Genomic DNA, 22,398 nt, shown 5'->3' with positions numbered 1-22,398 from the left:
GCTTGTATTATAGGTTGTAAACATTATGAATGGCGGTGTCATGCACTTCAAACGGTCAATAAATCAACACACAACACTTACCTCATGTGAACACACATACATGATGTCATATTTATTGGGTATGTTATTGAGTTCCTACAATAGATGGTTTGAGAAAACCATAAAGCCTCCATGTTGCTTCAAGACTGGACTGACATTCGATGTAATGTAATGGTTCTTGCAATAGAAATCCCATACTAGGTGTACTCTACTTCAACAGTTGGGGCATAAAAGAGGATTTATACACTAAAGGGTTAGAATATCGTCTGTAGTGAATGTCACATATCTACTTGCCTGTGTGTCTGGTAGATCATTTGAAAGAGATATGTATACGTTTTCAGTTTTTTCACAGTTTCACTAAAACAAGGGGGGCATTTCTGACTTGACTTCAATGTTTTATTTCTTGAACCTGATTTAGATGGCGTTACATTTCCCAAATCAACGCTATCGTTTGCAGGACCGAACCATGAGCATTGCAATATGAAGACCCTGTATAAAGGAGAGTAAAATATCGAGTGAGATCTCTGACATGTTGGCACCACTTTAAAGGATCACACACACACACACACACACACACACGCCTTTCCTATCTCAAAGAACATGAGATTCAGACTACACACTGCAATAACAGTATCATGTTCCAGACCTTGTAATGTCTGAGGATTGTGTTCTGCAGACACACACAGAGAAGATGGAGGCGAAACGGAGGGCGAAAGGTCTCTGTGAAATGTAGGAAACCTATTTACAACCATCCATTTATGCTCTTACATGTTTTTGGCTTCTTAATTTAGCACACCACTCACTGTGCAGACCTGAACGCTCAATCATTCCGCTACTTACTGCTCTCTCACCATCATAAAAACCATGCAGGAGAGAAGATAGGCTAGTAGTGCAGTCTCAACCTGTGTGTGAGTGTGTGTGACAGAGAGAGAGAGAGAGAGGAGACTGAGTGAGTGGAGAGACAGTGAGCGAGCGAGAGTGTGTGTGCGCGAGAGTGTGTGTGTGTGCATGCACGCAGAAGACCCAACCCTTAGAGTCTATGGGGTGGAAAGCCAGGCAGGGACTCTGTGTGTGTGTGTGTGTGTGTGTGTGTGTGTGTGTATGTGTGTGTGTGTGTGTGTGTGTGTGTGTCTTGGCAACTGGGCACAGGTCTGTGGAAACATGGCACCAAGGTGTTTACAGACGAGAGAAGAGTAGACAGCCTCCAGCGATGCAGACTGTGGTTCACCATCAAACAGGTGTGGACCTTTTTGTGTCCCTACTAGCATTCTCCTGTGGTCAAAGGACTGAAATGCTCAGACTGGTTGGGTTTGGCTGGAAGTCTTATCACATGACCTAATAACTTTGTTGATTAGGGTGTGGTACCGAGCTCACATGAACATCTGTGCTTGAATATTCTAAATCAAACAACTGACTTCTCTCTTGGGAGAGTCCAGCTTCTTATCTCTTAGCATCTTGTCAAAGAAACAAAGCAGGAAACATTAGTGCTGTTAATCAAACTGAAACTTTATGCAGAGACCGGACACAAAAATGGCACTATTGCAATTGTGGTCTAGATCTCGATTTCATTGCAATTATGCGTCAGAAAGCAAAACAAATGACAACAGAAGCTCAATATTGCAGAGAATATTAACGAAAGGATTAAAGTAAAACAAAAATACTCAATATGACGACCCCTGTGTTTATCCAGTCGTGTGATGGACATTCCATATCGTCGCCCAATACTTAGCATTTCTCCTAGCCTGACATGTATAAAAGCTCTTCACACTAGAACTGTGACAGTCATTCGAGCTCTACAGTGTGAAATCCTTTTTTCTTTACATCTCTTGCCTCAAATATCAAAAGCTACAAAGCAGCACTCCTAATGGTTGAGATATCTTATATCAACAAAAACTGTCAGTCTCTCCCAATAATCTGTATCCTAAAAAAAACAAAAACATTCACCTAAACACAACTTTATGTTTACAACCAAGCAAAAATATGAGGAAACTTAATATAACAAAATATAACAGGCAGAAATTAGCAACATGGCTTTGCAGGTCTAATTTTGTGTTCTACATTTAAGGAATCCCCTACCTATTTTAGTAATAGTGTAATGAAAAAATTAGATGAGATCGAATTGAAATGGAAATCTTTTCATCTTTTTAGTACAGATCTAGCAAAGCTGTATTCAGACTCAACAGTAAGTATTCACAAGTATTCCTACAAGTGTACAGATTCATAGATTATTTTATTTATTTATTTCAATGTGGCTCAAAATTGATAAGTTACACAAAATCATACAGAGAGAAGCTGAATACCAGGACTGGACAAAAAGTTGCAAAAATATCTTCGTATTTTTTAATTTTCTTTTCTATTTGTTAACTTTGCAGCATATTGTGGAGAGTGGTAGCTGTTGAGTCTAACTGAAACAACAGTTTGAAATAGTGTTGAAATAGAACACTGAACATTCAGAACTGAAAAGATGCACACAGAAACATGGACAATTGAAGGACATCAAGGACCCACTGTATCTCTACGAGGCAAGAGAGATGGTCACTGGTCAGTCACATCAGAATGTCCAACCAAGCATGTCCCCAGGGTGTCAGTTTAAAAGGTGACTCCTGGCTGACTTCTAGTCAAACTGGCTGTGGGTTCCAATTCCAATCATGAAACGTGAAAGGAACAATAACTCAACAGCGTAGATGACATTTTGGTGCGCTTATGGAGGACAAGGCACGCCTCCACGCCTGTGGGGCCGAGTGCAGTGTAGCAGGGCATTACGGGAAGGCTGGCCGGCCGAACGGAGGGGGGGGGGTCTCCAGTGCGGTTACCATGGTTACCGAAGGTGCATCCAATTGCTGAGTTGTCCCTCACACCCCCTTTGCCTTCAAGAATGAGTTCTTCAGAGTGCTGACGTGTGTGTGTGTGTGTGTGTGTGTGTGTGTGTGTGTGTGTGTGTGTGTGTGTGTTCCACTAAAAACTCTGCCCTGGCGGAATAAACTGCATATAATGACTCAACGGTAGATCACGAGGCTTGAAATGCACAAGTGTATCTTGGGAGTTGTGTGGTAGAATATAGCAGAGATGTATGCGCTGAGAAAAATGTCACTGCTTTGGCGTGACACACACTGTACAGTAGGTAGCAGTTGACGAGGTGGCTCCTCTGTCTGTGTCACCTCCCATCTGAGAGGTGTAGATAAAATCTACATATCTTTAAAATGGATGACGTGGGTGGGGACGGGGGACGGGGTTAAAGAAATAAGAAGGTACCATGATGGTGGCGGACAAGAGAGAAACCACTTCAGATGAGTCCTAAGGTCCTACGGTATTCCTTCTGTTTCTCCACTAGTGTATTAGGACATGGTCAATTCCAGCAATGTCTTTCCATCTCTCGTTTTCGTTCTTTGTGTCTTTCCTTCAATCTCTCACACCATCTAGTCGTTGTTTTCTTCATCATCGTCGTCGTCGTCCTCATCATCATCGTCATCATCTTCATCCGATGGGTCCCGTGCGTCCAAGTCGTCTTCATCTTCAATCTGTGAGGAGAGGGCCACATTCTAACTAGGGTACACACAGTACGGCTAGCTGGTTAGGACACAATTCATGTCCTCGTTCTGCTACTACCAGAAACACGACAATGGGCCACAGCTTCAACTACAACTTGAGGGCTTTAACAAAACATCAAAACAAAGAATAACCTAGAACACAGAGAATAACCTGGAACATGACTACGGCCTTTAGAACCGCATTAAAGAATTGAAAATGTCTGGCTTGACAGTATCTGGCCAAACTCAGAACTAGGTTTTCCATTCAGAGGATCCACTCTATCAACGTCCACTAAAACCATGACGTTAAAGGGATAGTTTGCCCAAATTACAAAATCACACGTCGGTTTTTGGTTAAAAATGTCAGTTAGCGGAACTATCCCTTTAAAAGGCTGCGTTTCCTACCGTCTCTCCCAGGGCTTTGAGCTTCAGCTTGAGACTGTGGATCTTCTGGTCCTGGTCAGCCAGCAGCATGAGGAGGTCGTCCTGCTCCTTCTTGGACTCCTGCACCTCCGTCTGCAGACGGCTCTTCTCCTCCTGCAGGATGGCTGCTGTGCTCTGAGCTGAGGCCAGCTGCTGTTCCAGCCCCGCCCGGCCCTCTGACAGGCCCCGCGCCTCCTCCTAGGGAGGGAAGGAGGGAGGGAGGGGGGGAGAGAGTAGGGGGGAGGGAGAGAGACAGCGAGAGAGGGGGGGGGGGGGGAGAGACAGAGAGAGAGAGAGGGGGGGGGGAGAGAGTGACGTGGCATTGTTAAGTAATAGAATGTCATAAACCTGACATTTGCCTCGGATGTAAGGTTCTAGCCACAGAATATTAATAGCCATTTTAATTCATTAATAATTGAGTAGTCTCAAAAAGTCACAGTCACTACCTGAAGGTGTAGATTAATTATGGAACGATGTATCACGGTGACTAGTATGAAGACAGAGACCTGCTACTCTGTATGTTAGTGAGGTGAGGGTAAGGGTGAGGGTGAGACAGAAACGCACCTTGAGTCTCTGTGTCTCTGTGGTCTGAGCAGCCAGCCTACTCTCCAGGTCTGCTACTTTAGCTGCATCTGCTGAGCTGTCACTGGTGGGGACCGGGGCCGACGACTGGGGAGGGTGGGGGAAGAGTGAAGAATTGAGGAAAAATGAGGAGGAGAAAAAAGGAAAGGGACAGAGAGACAAAGACAGACAGAGAGAGAGAGAGAGAGAGTTACCTCTCTGTACCAAGTGTAGTGTTCATATACAGCAGGGGTCGGCAACCTTTTGTTTGGAAAGGGCCATTTTTGGTCAGAAATCGGGTGTGGCTAGCTGTCTGGGGCCGCATTATTATTTTTTTTTTGTAATAGGCTATTTAGCTACTTTAGCAATTAAATAGCCTGTATAGGCATATACAACAATTTGAGTTCATGCAATGAATATATGCAATTGCAATAAAACATAGGCTATAAAACAAGCAACTTTTTTTATTTTGGATGTTATATCTAACAAGACATGAGGGAGGAAAGCAGGAAAAAACAACTAACCGGTTTTTAAGTTGAAAATCAGTAGCCCTAGCCCTGCATTTTCAGTCCATGTTTGTGCAAATGAAATTAATAAGTGCATCATAGAAAATATCAGCCTAACCCTGTTTTTGAAAATGAAACATCTTTAAAATAACAACACTGGTAAACATTTCAAACAATTCAATTTTGACTGTCTATTTGACTGTCTATTTGACTGTCTGATTATCTCTGCTTTGTTTTTCCGAGAACAGCTGCTCAGATACATTGATAAAACATTCTTTCATGTACTCCCCATCCGTAAACGGTTTTCCACGTCTTACTATTTCCTGAGCTGCCACAAAACTGGCAGCAGTAGTGGAGTTTGGAGATGTCATCCATTTTTTGAAAGTACATTTGCTCTGCTCTGCCCTCTTCATCAACTCTGAAACCGCTCTTTTTCTTGCCTCCCCAGCTGGATATTTCTCCACGAATGCCGTGTGCTTCTGGAAATGTCTTTCAACATTGTACTTTTTGTTGGTCGCTAACTTCTCGCCGCATATTAAACATTCGGGTAAGCCAGCAACAGTTGTGGTACACGCATACAGATCTGTCCACGTACTGTTAAATTCTGTTTTCCTCGAATATCTTTCTCTTCTTTGGATCCATAGCTAGGCCATCTAAGCAAGCTACCGCTACTTACGCTACTTACGCTACTGCGCTCAGAAAATAGGCGCCAGGATAGTCTCGCGATTCGACATTTCATGTTGAAAAAAACATTTTTCATGCCATATACAAGCAATATATTTTTACAAATTGATAATGTATGGTTGATTTTTGGCTTTCAACAATCATAGGAAAATCAATCCCATAAATATTAATTTCGAGTTATTTCCTTCTTTTTTTTTATATGCCAAAGGGCCGCAAGGGCGTTCTGGCCAAAACACATGGAGAGGCAGCTTTTAGTTTTTTTTGCCCCCAGCCTCTAGAACCGCCTTTAGAAAAACCTGTTTTATGACATTTGAGTTTGTATTGACCTTGTATTAGTCCCTACAGTCCTCACATTCACGGTTCTAAACTCCCATGACTGTTACACTTATTATCCTCTGATGTTTCATCTCATTGTCTTGAATTGTTTTGATTCATATTGCTGTCACGCATTTGGTTTAATCCGTGTATGAAATGTGCTCTATAAATAAAGTTTGATTTGATCATGTTTAATTTTTTTATAATAAACTTGAACTTTACTGCGGTAAAGTGACTGTCCTTACCCCAGCCTCTGCTCTTCTGATCAGCTCCTGTCTCTCTGTCTGCAACTGGCTGATCTCTGCAGACTGGGACTGGACCAGACTCCTCAGCCCCTCCAACTCCTGCTAGAGGAACACAAGACACAACCAAACACCGCTGATTAAAACATTGTTATGTTAACATAATGTCATCACCACCACCACCACCTCCAGAGACTGTCCTGTCGTGATGGTCTGATGATGCCCGTGAGACTGAAACGTCACGTTTTTTTAATCTGAGCTGAGAAATAGAAAATAAAATCCTGTCTTTTTCCATCTTCAAACGAACATGGATAGATACTGTTACGTGAACAGGGAATCATCACTGCTGCTGATTGTAGACACTGTTGTGTTCTGACACATTGAAAGCAGCAGGAGGGTCAGTTGAGTGGTCTTACCCTCAGCTGCTCTGTGTTGTCAGACCCTCCTGTTCCAGCATCTGCTGTCTGTGCCTCTGACCTCTGGAAGACACAACAACCATTGAGACAGTTGTCATATCTATTTCTAAAAAACAGAATTGCGCATGTGCGCACGCACACACACACACACACACACTCTCACTCACAAGGCTGTTAATGAGCGTGTCCTTGTCGCTGAGCTGTGTCTGGAAGAGTGTGTGTTGTCTGCGCAGCTCCTCCACCTCCTCCCTGAGCTGGCCCAGCTCCTCTGTCTGTAGCCCGTTGACGTGAGCCCCCTCCCCTGCACTGGCCACTCCCTGGCCCTGGCTGTCCTTACCTGGAGAACCACACACACGATGTATGATGTAATGACAAATAAACTTGAACATGCGTGGTCTCGATACAGAGAAGTGCATTGCAAAACAGTTCAAATCACTCATGGTGGGACAAGGCATAACGAGATGACATCAGAGTGCAGGTTTGAGTGACGTTAGCTCACCTAGCTTTAGCTTGAGGATGTTGTACTGGTCTTTGTGCTGCTGGATCTGCTGCACCTGCTGTGTGATGGTGGTCTGCATCTGTTCACCATGAGATGACATGGAGGACACCTGCTCCTTCAGTTCGTTGATCTGGGTGTCCTGTTTGGGGAGGACGGACACACATACACACGGACACGGACACACACACCTTTTAGAGATGGGAACACAATGTGAAACGCTGAATGTCCAAATAAGAATGACTGTGTGTGTGTGTGTGTGCAGTGTGTCAGACAAGCATGTTGTACCTGTTCTCTGATCAGCTCTTTGTACTGGGTCACGATGCTGTCGTGCTGCTCCAGGGTCTTCTTCACCTCCTCCTCCTTCTTCTCATCTTCGCTCGACTTGTGGACCGCTTTTGTGATCACGCCTGCAGAGAGAAACACACAAGTTCACACACACTGTGGTCAAAAACACATCAGTAACGCAGGTCATGTTGCAGGCCTCTGTATCGCCAACGCACGTGACCACCCGTAAAACCCCCCTCGTTAAACAGTATAATATATATACACTCAATAGCCACTTTATTAGGTACACCTGTTCAACTGCTTGTTAACGCAAATATCTAATCAGCCAATCACATGGCAGCAACTCAATGCATTTAGGCATGTAGACATGGTCAAACCAAGCATTAGAATGGGGAAAAAAGGTGATTTAAGTGACTTTGAACGTGGCATGGTTGTTGGTGCCAGACGGGCTGGTCTGAGTATTTCAGAAACTGCTGATCTACTGGGATTTTCACACACAACCATCTCTAGGGTTTACAGAGAATGGTCCGAAAAAGAGAAAATATCCAGTGAGCGGCAGTTCTCTGGGCGAAAATGCCTTGTTGATGCCAGAGGTCAGAGGAGAATGGCCAGACTGGTTCGAGATGATAGAAAGGCAACAGTAACTCAAATAACCACTCGTTACAACCAAGGTATGCAGAAGACCATCTCTGAATGCACAACACGTCGAACCTTGAAGCAGATGGGCTACAAAAGGGGGTCCAACCCCGTACTAGCAAGATGTACCTAACAAATATATATATATATACACACACATACATTTAAGAGTGGGACTGCCCCACTCTAAAAAATAACCTTAAAAAAAACTCAATAGTTATGTGTATGAGGTATCTTATGGTAAGGTAAACCGCTTTAAGTGATTGTGTTGCGGTTGAGTTTAGCTTAGTTTCGGTCCACTGACCCTCCAGTTCCTTGACCAGCTTGGTGAACTCATGGTCGAACAGCATCTGTTCCGGGGAGGGGAAGATGGGCTGGGGCTTCTGGCCAGCGCGAGAGTACAGCTCGTGTTTGGTGATGAAGCCCAGCTTCTCCACAAAGTTCTCCTTCCCGATACGCTTCTCAATCAGCTGCTTCAGCTTCTCTCTAGCGGAGGAGGGGAAAGGTGACGGGGTTCGGGTTAGGGTTGTACTTCGGTGCAGACACTTCCATACACATTCTGTATGCCTGGTATTTCGACTGACATTTCAAGAGAGGTGGGTGCATTTTTTTTTTACATTTTTGGCATTTAGCAGATGCTTTTATCCAAAGTGACTTACGACAAGCACATTTGCCTAAAGTAAGTGAATCATCTATCCATTAGTCATCATAAGAAAAAAATCTATGCTAGGACCAGGGGCCATTGGCAGTTATAATGCTAGAAGAAGGAAGGATATTGAGAGCGAAAGCAAGGGGAGGCAGAAATCAGAGGACAATCGTCATAATGCATGGAATGATACCGTTCCTCATTCCATTCCATGCATTACAATGATGGTCCTCCACCGAGGGAGAGGGGTTATGTGGTTAGTTTGAGTAGTAGTAGTAGTCGTATAGTAGTCGTAGTAGTAGTAGTAGTAGTAGTATAGTAGTCGTAGTAGTAGTAGTATAGTAGTCGTATAGTTGTATTGTAGTCGTAGTAGTAGTAGTAGTATAGTAGTCGTAGTAGTATAGTAGTCGTAGTAGTAGTCGTAGTAGTAGTCGTATAGTTGTATTGTAGTCGTAGTAGTAGTAGTAGTAGTAGTAGTATAGCAGTCGTAGTAGTAGTCGTATAATTGTATTGTAGTCGTAATCGTAGTAGTAGTATAGTAATCATAGTAGTAGTAGTGGTGTTGTAGTCATAGTTGTATAGTAGTCGTAGTAGTTTTGAGGTGGTAGTAGTAGTCGTAGAAGTAGCAGTAGTAGTAGTTGTAGTAGTGGTAGTGGTAATAGCAGTAGTCATGTCCATACTTGGTGTAGTTCTCCAGGGAGTTGTCATTGTAGTAGATACAGATGCCCAGGAGGAGGGCACACAGGCCCTGCACCAGCCTCTCATCCTCCCCAAGGTTCTCTGAGATCTGGCCTGTCAGCTACAGGGGGGTCACGGGGGTCAAGAGGTCAAATCAACACAAAAAAGGGCCTGATCTTACATGCAATTTCATAAGTAAATGTGTTCTTGATAGCAAACAGAATGCACTGTAGCCTGGGTGCCAGTCTTTTTCAACCTTAGACATTTTAAACGTCAATTCTTTTGCTGAAATAACAGCAACAAATACTAATCTGATACATTTCAGGCATCTTCCTGTACATCAATGAAATATAAGAGTGATGTTGAGGTTGTTGTTTTGGTAAAGGATACGAAGGGCACATTCTCCTGGTTGTGCAGGAAGTGTGTGACGGCGATGGGACAGTTATTGATCCAAGTACACAGGAGCATGAGGAGACCCACCCTAGTCTGCACTTTACTGCCCTGTGGACCACACACACGCACACACACACACACACACACACAATAGTTACGTTAACACACACTCAATGTTGCAGGAGTGTCAGAATAAGGGTAACGTGTTCCAGAGCTTAATGAACTAGGAGTCAGGAGTTCCATCACACATTCAGATGATCCCCCATGTGGGCTTTAATCCCGAACCCCAGCACATCCTGATCTGTGTTCGCTAGAGATTAGAATCAAACCTCTGTCCCACCTAACGGGGTGATGAGATATGCTTTTTTTTTTCCTTAGAAAGGCAACCAACTCTGGACAGGAGGAAAACTCATCATCCTGTATGACTGGTAATCTGCTTTTTTAATAAACAGATGAGTCATCTGCTGCTCAGCCTCAGTAGGACACATTTGATATAAACCTGACGAATAAGCAACACGATCAACAAAATGTATACACATTTCTGATCGACGTTAAACTGGTTTGATAATAACAACAAACTGATGACGCACAACGCCGAATTTTAGGACTTAAAAATTAGGTAAAATAAATAAAATAGCGAGGTATTCATTTTGTTGGCACATTTGACACATTTGACTTTTTCCATGTAATTTTGTGGATACAACAACATTGTATATGACAGTTGTCCCCTCAGAAGAGGTGAGGTCTAGACAATCCCACAGCAAATCCATGTTTTAATCACAGGAAATCCAACATCCACAATGTTATCAATGTTTGAATAGTACCACGTCAATGACACACACCATTAGTAGTTAATATGGTTATTCAAAAAACGGCACAAAACAAAATCTGAATAAACATGACCAAATAAGGTTAGGTTGACCATGCAATGATCTTAATAGGATGATTTGAGTTCAGACCTCCTAAAACACACTGCAGGTAGGCTAACAAAATAAAACCCCTTCAGGGCCCTAAAGTCATCCGTATTACAGCAACCACATTGGTTACCAAACTAAATGATGGAAATCCTTAGCAGCTTAGCTAAACTAGTGATATAACATAAGATTAATGAAAATGTTTCAGTTGCAAATGGGAAATCACATTTTGGCAATTTTTTCATCTTTCGGGGTTCAAGTCAATTATCTTACCAACATTAAATAACTAAGCTTTAATGCCAAAGCATAGCTATGATTTTTTTTGCTGATAATGCATGCAAAGCTAGCCTCGGTGAAGTGCTTCTTTTGGAGTGGCAACCACAAAAGAGAAAGGATGATGACCCTTTCTGCCTGAGCTAGACCATAATAATCAAGTGTCCATGGGGTGACATAACAACGTCCATGCGTTGTCATGGAAGCAAAAATTGGGAGGACAGGATGAGAGGGGTTTATGATATAATCTCTGACAACGGCTACAGCCAGTAGCCTCTTTATCAATTCAACCTGACACGATTCCATTGTGCAAATAAGGCTGCAGAATGCAATACGATTGCTCAAATAAATCAATGTACTCAAAATCATCTCATGCCAACATGTTCTGTTAAACGTTACTTTTTTCATGTTTTTTTGTTGTTGTTGTTGTTGTTCAAAAGCTCTGTTGAGGACAGGATGATATGCTAACTCAATGAAATAAGGAAATGATGATGTCACAATTTTTCTTGTCTGACTTTCTTGTCATGTCAATAATGCTGACATTGTGACCTCTGCCCACATCAATGCAGTGGACCTAAAATAGCAGAATTGACCCTTTAAAGACAAGATAGGGAGCTGAATGCCTCGTGATGTCATAGGAAGGCACTTCAGAGTCTCCCTCAACGCTTGACATTTCAACATATTTCTAATAAAAGGACAATTGGAAAAGCATGACTTGGTAATGTGCAATTGTTGGGTCACTTGGGTCCAATTGAGTGCATTTCATGGAGATTTCAATGCAAACCTCTCTCCTGTTGTGAGATAATGAAGGGGGGGGGGGGGTCAGAAATAAAAAAAGGGCTCATTCCAGAATGGTGGTGGATATGGGATTATATCATAGCTAAATCAGCATGGCATACGACTATCAGATCAGATGATAAAGGAATCACCTTTTCAGATTTGGTCTCCAATGGTGGACGTAATGCAAAAACAGAACAAATATTTGGGAGAGGGGGAACAAAGGAAACAAAAATGATCAGAAATATTAATCTGAGAATTTGTTGTTGTTGTAGTTGTTATCTTGTGTCATTTATTCTTGTGCCCCCGTGATAGTGCTGCCACCTAGAGGACAGGAGGAGAGACAATAGACGTGATGATATAAATCCCTCTGGCAACAGAACTAGAGAGGAACCAGACGGTGGTGAACTCTGCAGTGGCTGCATCCTTCCAGAACAGAACAGAACACGCCCCCATAGAACACAGGGAGGGGTCAAGGGTCAAAGCAGGGGAGTTGGGGAGGGAGGGGGTCAGTATAGGCTAGATAGAACTCAATGAAAACGGGTGAGGTAGATAGGCGAACACAAAGGAGGGAGGGAGGGAGGGAGAGAGAGAGAGAGAGAAGGAGGGGTTGAAAGATAACAAGGGAAGCCAAAAAAAAAACCCAACTCAAGGAACAAGGACAGGAGCAGCACCCTGCTGCAGATGCCAAGCCAAACCATGACAGGTGCTGCCCACACACTGGTACTACTCACCCGCCGGTTGATCTTATCGCCCTGCGGAACCACAACAACGTAACAACTGTTCAACTGTACACACACACCATCATACACACACAGAACGATGACTGCTCCCAGCTCAGTCATGACACGGGTTGGTGAGACAGGAACAATAAGAAATACAGATCTGAGAAGCGGAGGTGAAGTCATATGATAGAGCTTTTGTAATTATCCTAGATGTCATATTCCTTAAGGCAATCATTAGCGTGTTAGCTAGTGTACCCTCCCCCCCCCCCCCCACACTACCCCTCCCCCAGAGGAAACAGTACGATATGTGGCGTTGACGTGGCCTAGCCTATTAGCCTATTGACGTTAGCCTGTTAGCTAGTGTACCCCACCCCGCTACCCCTCCCCCAAGGAAACAGTACATGGTATGTGGCGTTGATGTGGCCTAGCCTATTGACGTTAGCCTGTTAGATAGTGTACCCACCCACGCTACCCCACCCTCCGAGGAAAGAGTCCACGGTATGTGGCGTTGACGTGACCTATTAGCCGTTAGCCTATTGATGTTAGCCTGTTAGCCTATTGACATTAGCCTGTTAGTCTATTGGCGTTAGCCTATTGATGTTAGCCTGTGAGCCTATTGACATTAGCCTGTGAGCCTATTAATGTTAGCCTATTGATGTTAGCCTGTTAGCCTATTGACATTAGCCTGTTAGTCTATTGACGTTAGCCTATTGATGTTAGCCTATTGATGTTAGCCTGTGAGCCTATTGACATTAGCCTGTGAGCCTATTGACGTTAGCCTGTGAGCCTATCGATGTTAGCCTGTGAGCCTATCGATGTTAGCCTGTGAGCCTATCGATGTTAGCCCGTAAGCGTCCTAGCGTACCTGGGAGAGGATGTTGGTGCACTGCTGCAGCAGGGAGACAGGGGGCTTGCCCAGGCTGGTGGCCAGCTGCACCCGGAGCAGTTGTTCCTTCTGGGTCAGGTTGTCCTGCAGGGCGTGGGCCAGGGCCACCGCCGCACACCAGTTGGACAGGGAGTCCACCGAGAACAGGCCTCCGCACAGCAGCTGGCCCGCAGAGATGGAGTTGGCTGGGGAGAGAAGGAGAGAGAGGAGGGGAGGGATGATTATCAAGGTGAGTTGGCTTGGGAGAGAGGAGAGAGAGGAGGGATGATTATCAAGGTGAATTTAACTCACCATCGATGGTGGAGGGCAGCAGTGTGGAGACGATCTCCCCCTGGCCCTTCTGGTTCTTGTAGAGGAAGCACTGGAAGCAGTAGAGGACAGCGCACCGCAGCAGGAACGGCTGCCTCTCGTTCACCATGGACATGAGCAGCACCACGATGGCAGGCCTGGGGGGGGTCAGGGGACAGAGAGAAGGGGGGCTTTAGAGAGGAGGAAGGTCACTCAGTGGCTCTATAGCTCAGACCCATCAAATTTCCGCCTGATGACCTGAAGTTTTGGATACGTAACATTAGTTCATGGCGCATATGGCATTAAGCAAGTGTGTGTGAGTGTGAGACAAATCTGCTATGATATACAAGTGACCCATAACTAAACCATCTGTCTCAATCTCTCTCTCTATGACTCACCTAGGGGGGTTGGAGGGGGCATTGACAGATGCAAAGTAGTCCTGGTTGATCTGTGAGCCTCTAATGACCTCCGATACAGTGTTGATGGTCTGGAGGGAGGGAGAATAGAGGAAGAGTGAGACAGAGGTCAGCCCACACGACCATTTTGTGTCGAGACAGTTACATTCCGGGGGGGGGGGGGGGGGGGCAAAACATGACTTTATGAATGAGCACTCGCTCCGGATAGAACAAGAAGCATAATTCCTTGCGTCCCATTTCACGACCCTTTCACTGAGCTGTGCCCTGGAGCGCTCCCTGACATAGACATAAGAGTGTAGGGTTGGAGTTCAGCCATATTTCGTACAGCTATCCTACGCTTTTACAATCATGTGGTAGGGGGGGAGTGCAAACATCCACACTTCAGGAAAAGGGTAAAAGAATTAGGAACGCCGCAAATGAATACCAGAATGAGCCATTTTGACTCCCGTAGAGACTTGGTCAGTCCAGCCCCGGCTAGGCTAGGCTAGGCTAGACTTCCGTTACCTCAGTGAGGATGTCTGCGGGCACGCCGGTGGCCATGAGAATGGTGCAGAGCTGCTGTAGCAGGCCACACTGGTACATGGACTTCTGACAGCTACTGGTGGCTCCGGGGGAGTTGACTGGGGACACCATGACTCGCACCAGCTGGGACGGAGAGAGGGGAGGGGGATGAGAGAGGGACATGGGTACAAGGCAAACAGTTAGTATACTGTTTATAGGAAAACCATTTCATTTTTTACAAGCCCTTGTGACTTTATGCACTGTATGACAGACGGGTTATACACAAACAAGACTCTCAAAATTTGGGATGCAGGACACTAACGATGGAACGGTTTACTGATGACACAATGGTGACTTTCACTAAAAAAAAATGTAAAAACTATTCCCCTGCACCAGTGGAGGCTGGTGGAAGCAGAAACCTGGGGGACTGGCTCATGGTTACGCATGGAATGGAGTGAGGAATGTTGTTTGATACCACTCCTCATTCCGTTCGTTACAATAAACCTTGTACCTCCACCAGCTTCCACTCTCTCGGCTCTGAAGCCTGTTCTCCCTGTCTGCAGCGTATATACTCCCTCAGAGGGGAATACAACATCATGGTAAGTGCTTCCCATCAGTCAACTGTGGGTGCCGTGGCCTCCCCCCCTCCTACTGTACCTGCAGCATGAGGTGGAGGTTGGTGACCTTCTGGGCGGACCAGCCGGCGTTGTCGTCCCCCACCTCGAACCACGGCTTCATCCTCTGGATGTACGAGCCTTCTTTGAAGAAGTTCTGGTTGGAGCTGTTGTTCTTCAGCAGGTTGACGAGAAGCAGGAGGCAGTCCTCCACCACGATACCTGAGGAGAGGAGGGGAAAGGTGAGGAGGAGAGGAGGGGAGAGGGGAGGAGGAGGGGAGAGGAGAGGAGGGCGTTGGTCAAAAACAAAGGGAAACAACATTTGATTTTTCTAACACAATTACAGCAGATCACATAAATATACCGTAAAAATAAAATTCTGACATGAGTTGCTTATATGCCACAGGACGTGTGAGAGAGTACTAAATTTGGACCGTACCTCCGTCACTGCTGCCTTCCTCTGTGATGATGTCTAGCAGCCGCTCGAAAGCGTTCTCAAACGCCACGATCTTCTGGATGGCCGCGTTGCCTTTGGTCAGCTGCTGCAGCAGCAGCAGACCCTGAGGGGACCAGATAGAAGGCCAGGTTTTAGTGGTTGTATCCAACGTAAGATAATGTCACGGTGTCCAAGGCATAAAGGCAAGTTCGCCTTGTAGCGTCTTTAAATCACAAGTGGATTTGATAGGGGTGTGTGTGTGTGTGTGTGTTGCATGTTCGGACATTGCCATTGCTGTTAAAAACAAAACAAAAGTGGTCATGTCTCAAGTAAAAAAAAAAACGACACAGGCCTAGGCATCAAGACCAGCTAGTATATGTAATATGACAAGACCATTATGTGAGGATCACCAAGTGGTTAGGAGACGGGGCTAAGTCCAGCAGCCTTCCACTACATCTCAGCTCGAGTAAAAAGAGTCAGTGTGAGAACTCACATCGTTGCGGATGACTTCTCTAGAGTCAGCTAATAGGTCCATCAGTCTGGAGACACCTGCAGGAGCAGAAGGATATGGACCATTAACAACACAGACTAGCTATAGCTATACACACTAGCCTAGCGACTCAGATAAATACTCAGCTAACAGTCAAGCATTACGGGTCATCCGCTTCGGGGAGACAACGACACATTTTTTGTTGTGGCCTTTTTTATTTATTTTTTTATACAGTCGCTGAATTCACCTATTCCAAGAGCTTCTGCTTAAAACATGTTCAACGCAAGTCCCTGTGAGAAAGGGCCGAAAACTTGAAGCAAGACATAAAAACCTGCGCTGATTATGCATCAGCTGCTGTTGGTGATGCTGGGTGGGGGGTGGGGGGTGTGGGGGGTTGTAGGGAGGAGGACTCACCCATAGGGCTGACCAGGATCACTCCCTGGAGCTGGGCACACTGGTTCTTCAACAGGGCAGTGAGGAGCTTCACCCCTGGCCACCGCACATGGAAGTCAAACTCCTGACAGACACAAAGCATAATAAAAATAGCATATATATATAGCATTATAAAAGCAGCTGGGATAAGAATACAACACACACTCTAGGACCAGGAAACCACCATTGAGATAGGCCAGAGGACTTAAGGGGTTGGCCTACATACAGAACACAATGAGGACAACGAGAGGTGTGAGCTTGTTACCTCTAACATGGTCAGCAGAAGAGTCACATTCTCAGAGTCTGATATGAACTTGTCAGTGAACTGGACTCCCAGGTCGTCCGCCTGCTTCTGGGCATTCTCGTCTGAAAAAGGAGGAAAAGGAGACGTTTGCTTAAAGACCCCTGTGTGTGTGTGTGTGTGTGTGTGTGTGTGTGTGTCACGGTAGGCCGGGAGGTTGTCACGGAGGACTGGGGGGGCTTGTTCACAGGGAATCAGCCCAAGCACGGTGCTGCCCGTATCATCTGATCTACAAATCACCTCAACCTCAAGAGTGACTGGGGATCAACTTGATCCTTACAGTGGAAAGATGAGTTCACATCTGGGCAGTGTGCAGGCTGATCCCCGTGAACAAGCTGAGGAAGGACGAGGTGACACTAAGGGGAGAGATGATGCCTAAGGGGGGGACACTACTGGACCAGGGTAATGGTCCATAGGAGAGGGTTGTCGTCACACTAAACTGAGTAAGGAAAGACAGAGGGAGGGGGGGGGACAACATGGGGCAGTATGAAGTCATTTGGGACACGGGTGTGTAAGGGAGGGGGGGGTAGAGTCACCAGGGACAGTGAGGGGAACAGGAGCTCATGGAATGGCGTGAGGGTGTGAGTGTGGAGAAGGTGGGTGGCATGCGTGAGCACGGTGAGCTGGTTCACAACCAGTCCTAAAAGCACACAAAAGCCTAACGATGGGTCTAAAGTGGACAAACCCATCCTCTCGCCATATCGGTATTCCTTTCATCCAAAAGATGTCCAAAAGGGTCAAACACACTGCAACAGCATCATTCATCGTAACCCCACCATCAACAGTAAAACACCAATCAGAAGGTAGAATTCCGTCAGAACAACCACAGGCGTTAGGGGAAGAAGCAATCCCTTGCAGTGGACAGAGGCTGAGGTAGGAAGGGCGTGAGCCAAACGTTCAGATAACCACCCAAAGCTCGATGACAGCACAGCAGTTTTAGACCACTCCACCACCAGTGTGTTTTAGTGAGGTTAGTTGACTAAGTAAGACCCCCCCCAAAGTGAGGGAGGGTCCTATATGTCTGTCTATAGGCTATAGTACTGACCAGAACCAGACACTGGCATGTTCTTATGCTTCCCTGAGACAGGGATAGGGGGCTCTGCATCTGTAAAGAGGGGGGGGGGGGGGGGGGGAGACAGAGAATGAAGCCCCACAGCCCTAAGCGCTAGCCTTCATTCTACGCACTCAGAGGAGAGAGTGTAGAACGAGACTCAACGGAACAAACTCAGAGCCGGTTAGACATGCCTTGACAGCGAAAAACGTCAATAAATAAATACATCAATAAATACATAAATATAGTCTTTAGCATTCATTGATTCTGCCAAACTCCGCATTCCAGCCTGGCCATTTCAGCTTAAGTGCCACAAGGAGGCAAGAAGGAGACAAAGGTGGTTTGCTTTTGGGCTTTTCACTCAACAGAGGAGAGACGTTGCCGAGAATTAGAAAGCACTTCTAGTGGTAATGGGGACATCATGCACAAACAATGTTTTACCTTCGGATTCGTCTGTAGAGTTAAAACATGGAAGAGAAGAGAGAGAGACGAGAATCTTTACAAAGCATTCAACATCAGTAGAGAGAGAGAGAGAGAGAGAGAGAGATGGGGAAGGTGTGTGTGTGTATGGAGGAAGACAGGGCCCAATTTGATGGATGTCCAATTGGCGGTAATTGAACACAACTAAACATGCTAGGAATGGGCTTTCACATCGTCATTCAAAGGCATTTCTAGTTTTTACATGCAATTAAGAATAGGTCAATAATAGCCACTATATGACAGAATGAATTACTGATGGTTTTGAAACAGTGGAATGTTTTTTAATATTCAAATACCTTGTTCCTCCTCCTCGTCGTTGCAGATGATATTGTACAGTGTGTCCAACGCATAGCCGAGGATTTCAGAGTCTGAGCTGCAGACATGGGAGGGGGGAGACAGAACAAGCATCAATCACTGAGTTACTGACATTACCGGTAAGTACTTTAGTAATAACAGAGCACCATGCACACACACACACACACACCTCTCAACTTGAATGCCCCACCGCACTTTGACAGGGCAAGGGATAAGAGTAAAGCTCTTTATTAATCATACTAACACACACAAACGCTCACACACACATGCATGCATGCACACACACCAGTCCACATACCTGTCAGTTTGCAGGATGTGAACCAAGTGATCCATTGACTGAGTGCCAACTTCGTAGCGATATTTCTACAAAACAGACACAATAATAAAGGTTTTTAATAAGATGGTTACCGACACGATGAGATGCAAGCAAAAGATAGAAAGTAAAGCCTAAAAGTCAACAGCATCGTATGATGCACCAAGCAGGTAAGGAGAGCAGCACATCTAACAGCATATCTTAAGCTATCAGGTAGAGGTGGTGACCTAAAATATTGCATATTAGTGAGCATACAGTACATCAAAAGTAAGGTCTTTGTGCACTTAGGGAAAAATAGGTACATACAATCTGAGCACAAGGTGTCAAATAACATGAAAGGGGTTTGTGTTGTCTCTCTCTCGATCCTCTCTCCTCCCCCCACCTCCGTCTGTCTGTGTGCTGCGCCCCTGTGACCCCTAAACCCCTTATTCATGCCTGATAAACTCGTTACTCACAGTTGATAAGGCAGACAGTCACAAAGTACTCCATGCCTGACCCTGAATGTAACTGTGCATTACGAGAACCGGAGGGTTGAAAGCATCGATGCATATGAAGGAAAGGAGGCCATTTTGCAGTCGACAGGTCAGCGGGTCGTGTCGACAGAGCGTTGGGGACGTGTAACTACAGTGGGGTGGTGAACAATGTGCCACTGCTCACAAGATATTGGCCATCTGAACAGAACTCGTGTGTTCACAGCGGAGAGGAGTATGGCTAAACTGTTCATGGGTTCACATGCATTTTCTATGGAGTTGGAAGGTACAGCGTGGGAGCAATGGTGAACCCTTCCAGGTCCGTCTTCATTTGACAAAATGTAAAAGTAATAAAGTGAAAAAGTGCATTGTGCAAGGTGACAGAGCAACCATGTCGTTGCATTTGTCATTGTTCTCGAGAGAGCAGCACAAACCTGCACATTGAGATAGCCCCCGAACGAGACATCACTAACATGGACTCGCTAACAACAGCATTAGAATGTGGATTTGTGGTCTGTTAGCCAACATGGCCTCTCCAGGCCTTTGCACACCTGGCATGTAGATCCCGGTTTATTTACAGGGATAAACAATATATACATGCAGGCTGGAAAACCTTTAGGAAGACGCATGGCATTTAAATAAAAAAAATCTATCAATAAATTCATGTCAGACATCCAGAGGCCTGGAGAGGTGTCTCCTACCTTAGAGAGGGCCTTGAGGGCACGGACGGCGTCCCTGCGGTCCTCCAGGAGGGTGGAGGACGCCGCGCGGTCACACAGCTTCTGGATCTGATAAGGCAAAACAACACAGGATTAAAACAACTCAACAACTGCCACTGACTAATATATATGTTGAATTTACTCACTCAGAAAATGTGCACTTACACACAGGGGCATGATATGTTCAAGAGCCTTACTTTCAACTGAAAAGAGTAGTGTGTGTGTGTGTGTGTACATACATATCATGCCCGTCTGTAAGTGCACATTTTCTGAGTGAGTAAATTCAACAGAGACAAAAGAATTCCATTTTGTCGATGACGCCCACTACTTATGCAATGCAACAATCAGTTTGGAATGGCATTTGAAGAGCTGCCTGGGACTTGTGTGTAGTATTCTGTGTCAAGGAAATGGGACATACATTCGTCTCTGTCAATCAGCCCCTCCCCATTTTGTAAGCATGAGTGGAATGCCAACAGAAGTTCCACATCCAATGGGTTCATTTAGCATCTGCAGGTTTCTGCCTGGAGCAACTGGACTGTATGATTGTATCACTCCGTTGACAGTAAACGGGTGAAAGCAAGGCATCATCTGTATTGAGGCGAAGGAGCATGGCTACCAAAGGAGGGTTAAGATTCTGCTCAGTGACAGTCGCTAGCATATTGACATGTCAAGCCGGACAAGCTTTTCCTTCCAAAAACGCTGACATGGCTGGCTAGTAGCAAGCTACATCCGTCCAATTGTTCTCCCGTGGTCTACCAGGCTAGCTCACCAGCTAACGATCTATGCTGCAGCGATGGCTATCGTGGATCAGTACTTAGAATATGACTCGATTGACACATTCTGCCACTCGAGTCACAGGCCTACACCGGTCTGTCAGCCGTGGAGGTGAATCTGAACATGTGTTGTTAGCTTGTCATGTCGCTATACGACACAGCGAATGTTTAGCCTAGCTATACACACATATATATACACACACACACACACACACACACAGATTTGTGTGACGTTAGCTAGCTAGCTATCTCAGCTGTTTGGTTTGAGCTTCTCACCGTCTCCGCTCCAGTAGGCTGTGGCCCCGCGGGTTGTCCACCCATCACACCCCTGAAGAAATTCATCGTACTCGACGTCCTCTTGAAGCTTGGTTCGAAATTCCAACAGTCCTAAAGAAATTGTACGAGGGTTTTTTTTAGCAGTTACGGACCTTGTTTGATGGAGTAAAAGCGGCTCAATGTTGATTTTTTTTAGACTGTACACAACCTCTTGGACCGACCCCGGAACTTGACTGACAGTCAAGGTCTGCGCGTGCGCGCAGACGTGGCGATACGTGGCTGATCAGAGGACAAGTGCTTTTTTTAAAGGGCTAGGAGATTTACTAACCTCAATGTGTATGTGTGTGTTTGCATTTGTATGCAAATTATTTCAAAATTCATTGATATCAATTGACAACTTAGATAGATCAGCAAATATTCGAAACAAATAATCATTCAAATCTAAATCAAGAACATTTCTGATGAGGTATTACTACAATAATGCACCTGCTATGAGTTTACCACAATATGTGTGTGCATTTGAATGAAAAGTCCCTGCTGTGATATAATTTCCATTCATTTGTCTCTCTACAATAGAAACTAGCTTGAATAGTGAGAGCTGTTTAGTATGCAGCGCATGTAGTGTCTGAATGCTTCCCTGGGGACATAACCCTTGGGGGCACATAACTAACCAACCAACCAACCCCCCCACCCCACACACACACATCATGTCAATCATAAGTGAATCTTATGAAATATGATAATTCATAGGAAAATAAAATACAAAAACTAAACACATCAGTTGCCTCAGGCTACACTAGCTCTTAACTAATGAACTGCTTCTTTCACAAAACCAGCACTGCTACTGATAAGCATAATCATACAGTCTCACCAGCCCCTCTCACGAGACTGACTGTCTGATGTCGATTACACAGAGCAATTGTAACATGTCAATACAACTTTGTGTGAGTCATTCAGACACCAGAATAAACAGTTGAATGTGCAGAAATATCAGAGAAGTCAGAGAGTGCGGCGAGACAGACCCACTCCTCGTCTTAAAAGGCCATCTCACGGATCTCAGCACATTCTTCTGACAATGGCACTCAAGCGAACTGGAGC

General features: G+C 45.2%; 1 protein-coding gene across 6 annotated transcripts; it reads right to left on the bottom strand.

The window, feature by feature from the left end:
* Nucleotides 1-1,524: 1,524 nt before the first annotated feature.
* On the bottom strand, nt 1,525-21,523 carry uso1 (USO1 vesicle transport factor). Of its 6 annotated transcripts, none has more exons than XM_083693088.1 (26): nt 21,301-21,523; nt 20,234-20,320; nt 19,048-19,112; nt 18,731-18,807; nt 18,396-18,407; nt 16,868-16,968; nt 16,585-16,687; nt 16,174-16,229; nt 15,684-15,804; nt 15,288-15,466; nt 14,634-14,774; nt 14,112-14,200; nt 13,717-13,871; nt 13,405-13,610; nt 12,549-12,569; nt 9,848-9,958; nt 9,460-9,578; nt 8,438-8,619; nt 7,498-7,619; nt 7,213-7,351; nt 6,881-7,050; nt 6,714-6,776; nt 6,301-6,402; nt 4,554-4,658; nt 3,972-4,187; nt 1,525-3,557 (listed from the first exon to the last, which is right to left on the bottom strand). In XM_083693088.1, exons 1-26 carry the CDS (start codon nt 21,364-21,366, stop codon nt 3,456-3,458), a joined length of 2,910 nt encoding a protein of 969 aa, XP_083549214.1. In that variant the 5' UTR covers nt 21,367-21,523; the 3' UTR covers nt 1,525-3,455. The 6 variants fall into 6 exon arrangements, with proteins under 6 accessions (XP_083549214.1, XP_083549215.1, XP_083549217.1 ...); XM_083693089.1 differs by having other exon boundaries at nt 6,301-6,399; XM_083693091.1 differs by lacking the exon at nt 12,549-12,569.
* Nucleotides 21,524-22,398: the final 875 nt, after the last annotated feature.

The sequence above is a fragment of the Argentina silus genome (genome assembly GCF_951799395.1).
Source record: "Argentina silus genome assembly, chromosome: 21".
NCBI lineage: Eukaryota > Metazoa > Chordata > Actinopteri > Argentiniformes > Argentinidae > Argentina > Argentina silus.
The sequence above is the reverse complement of the archived record's forward strand: the minus strand, read 5'-3'. Positions and strand labels throughout refer to the sequence as shown.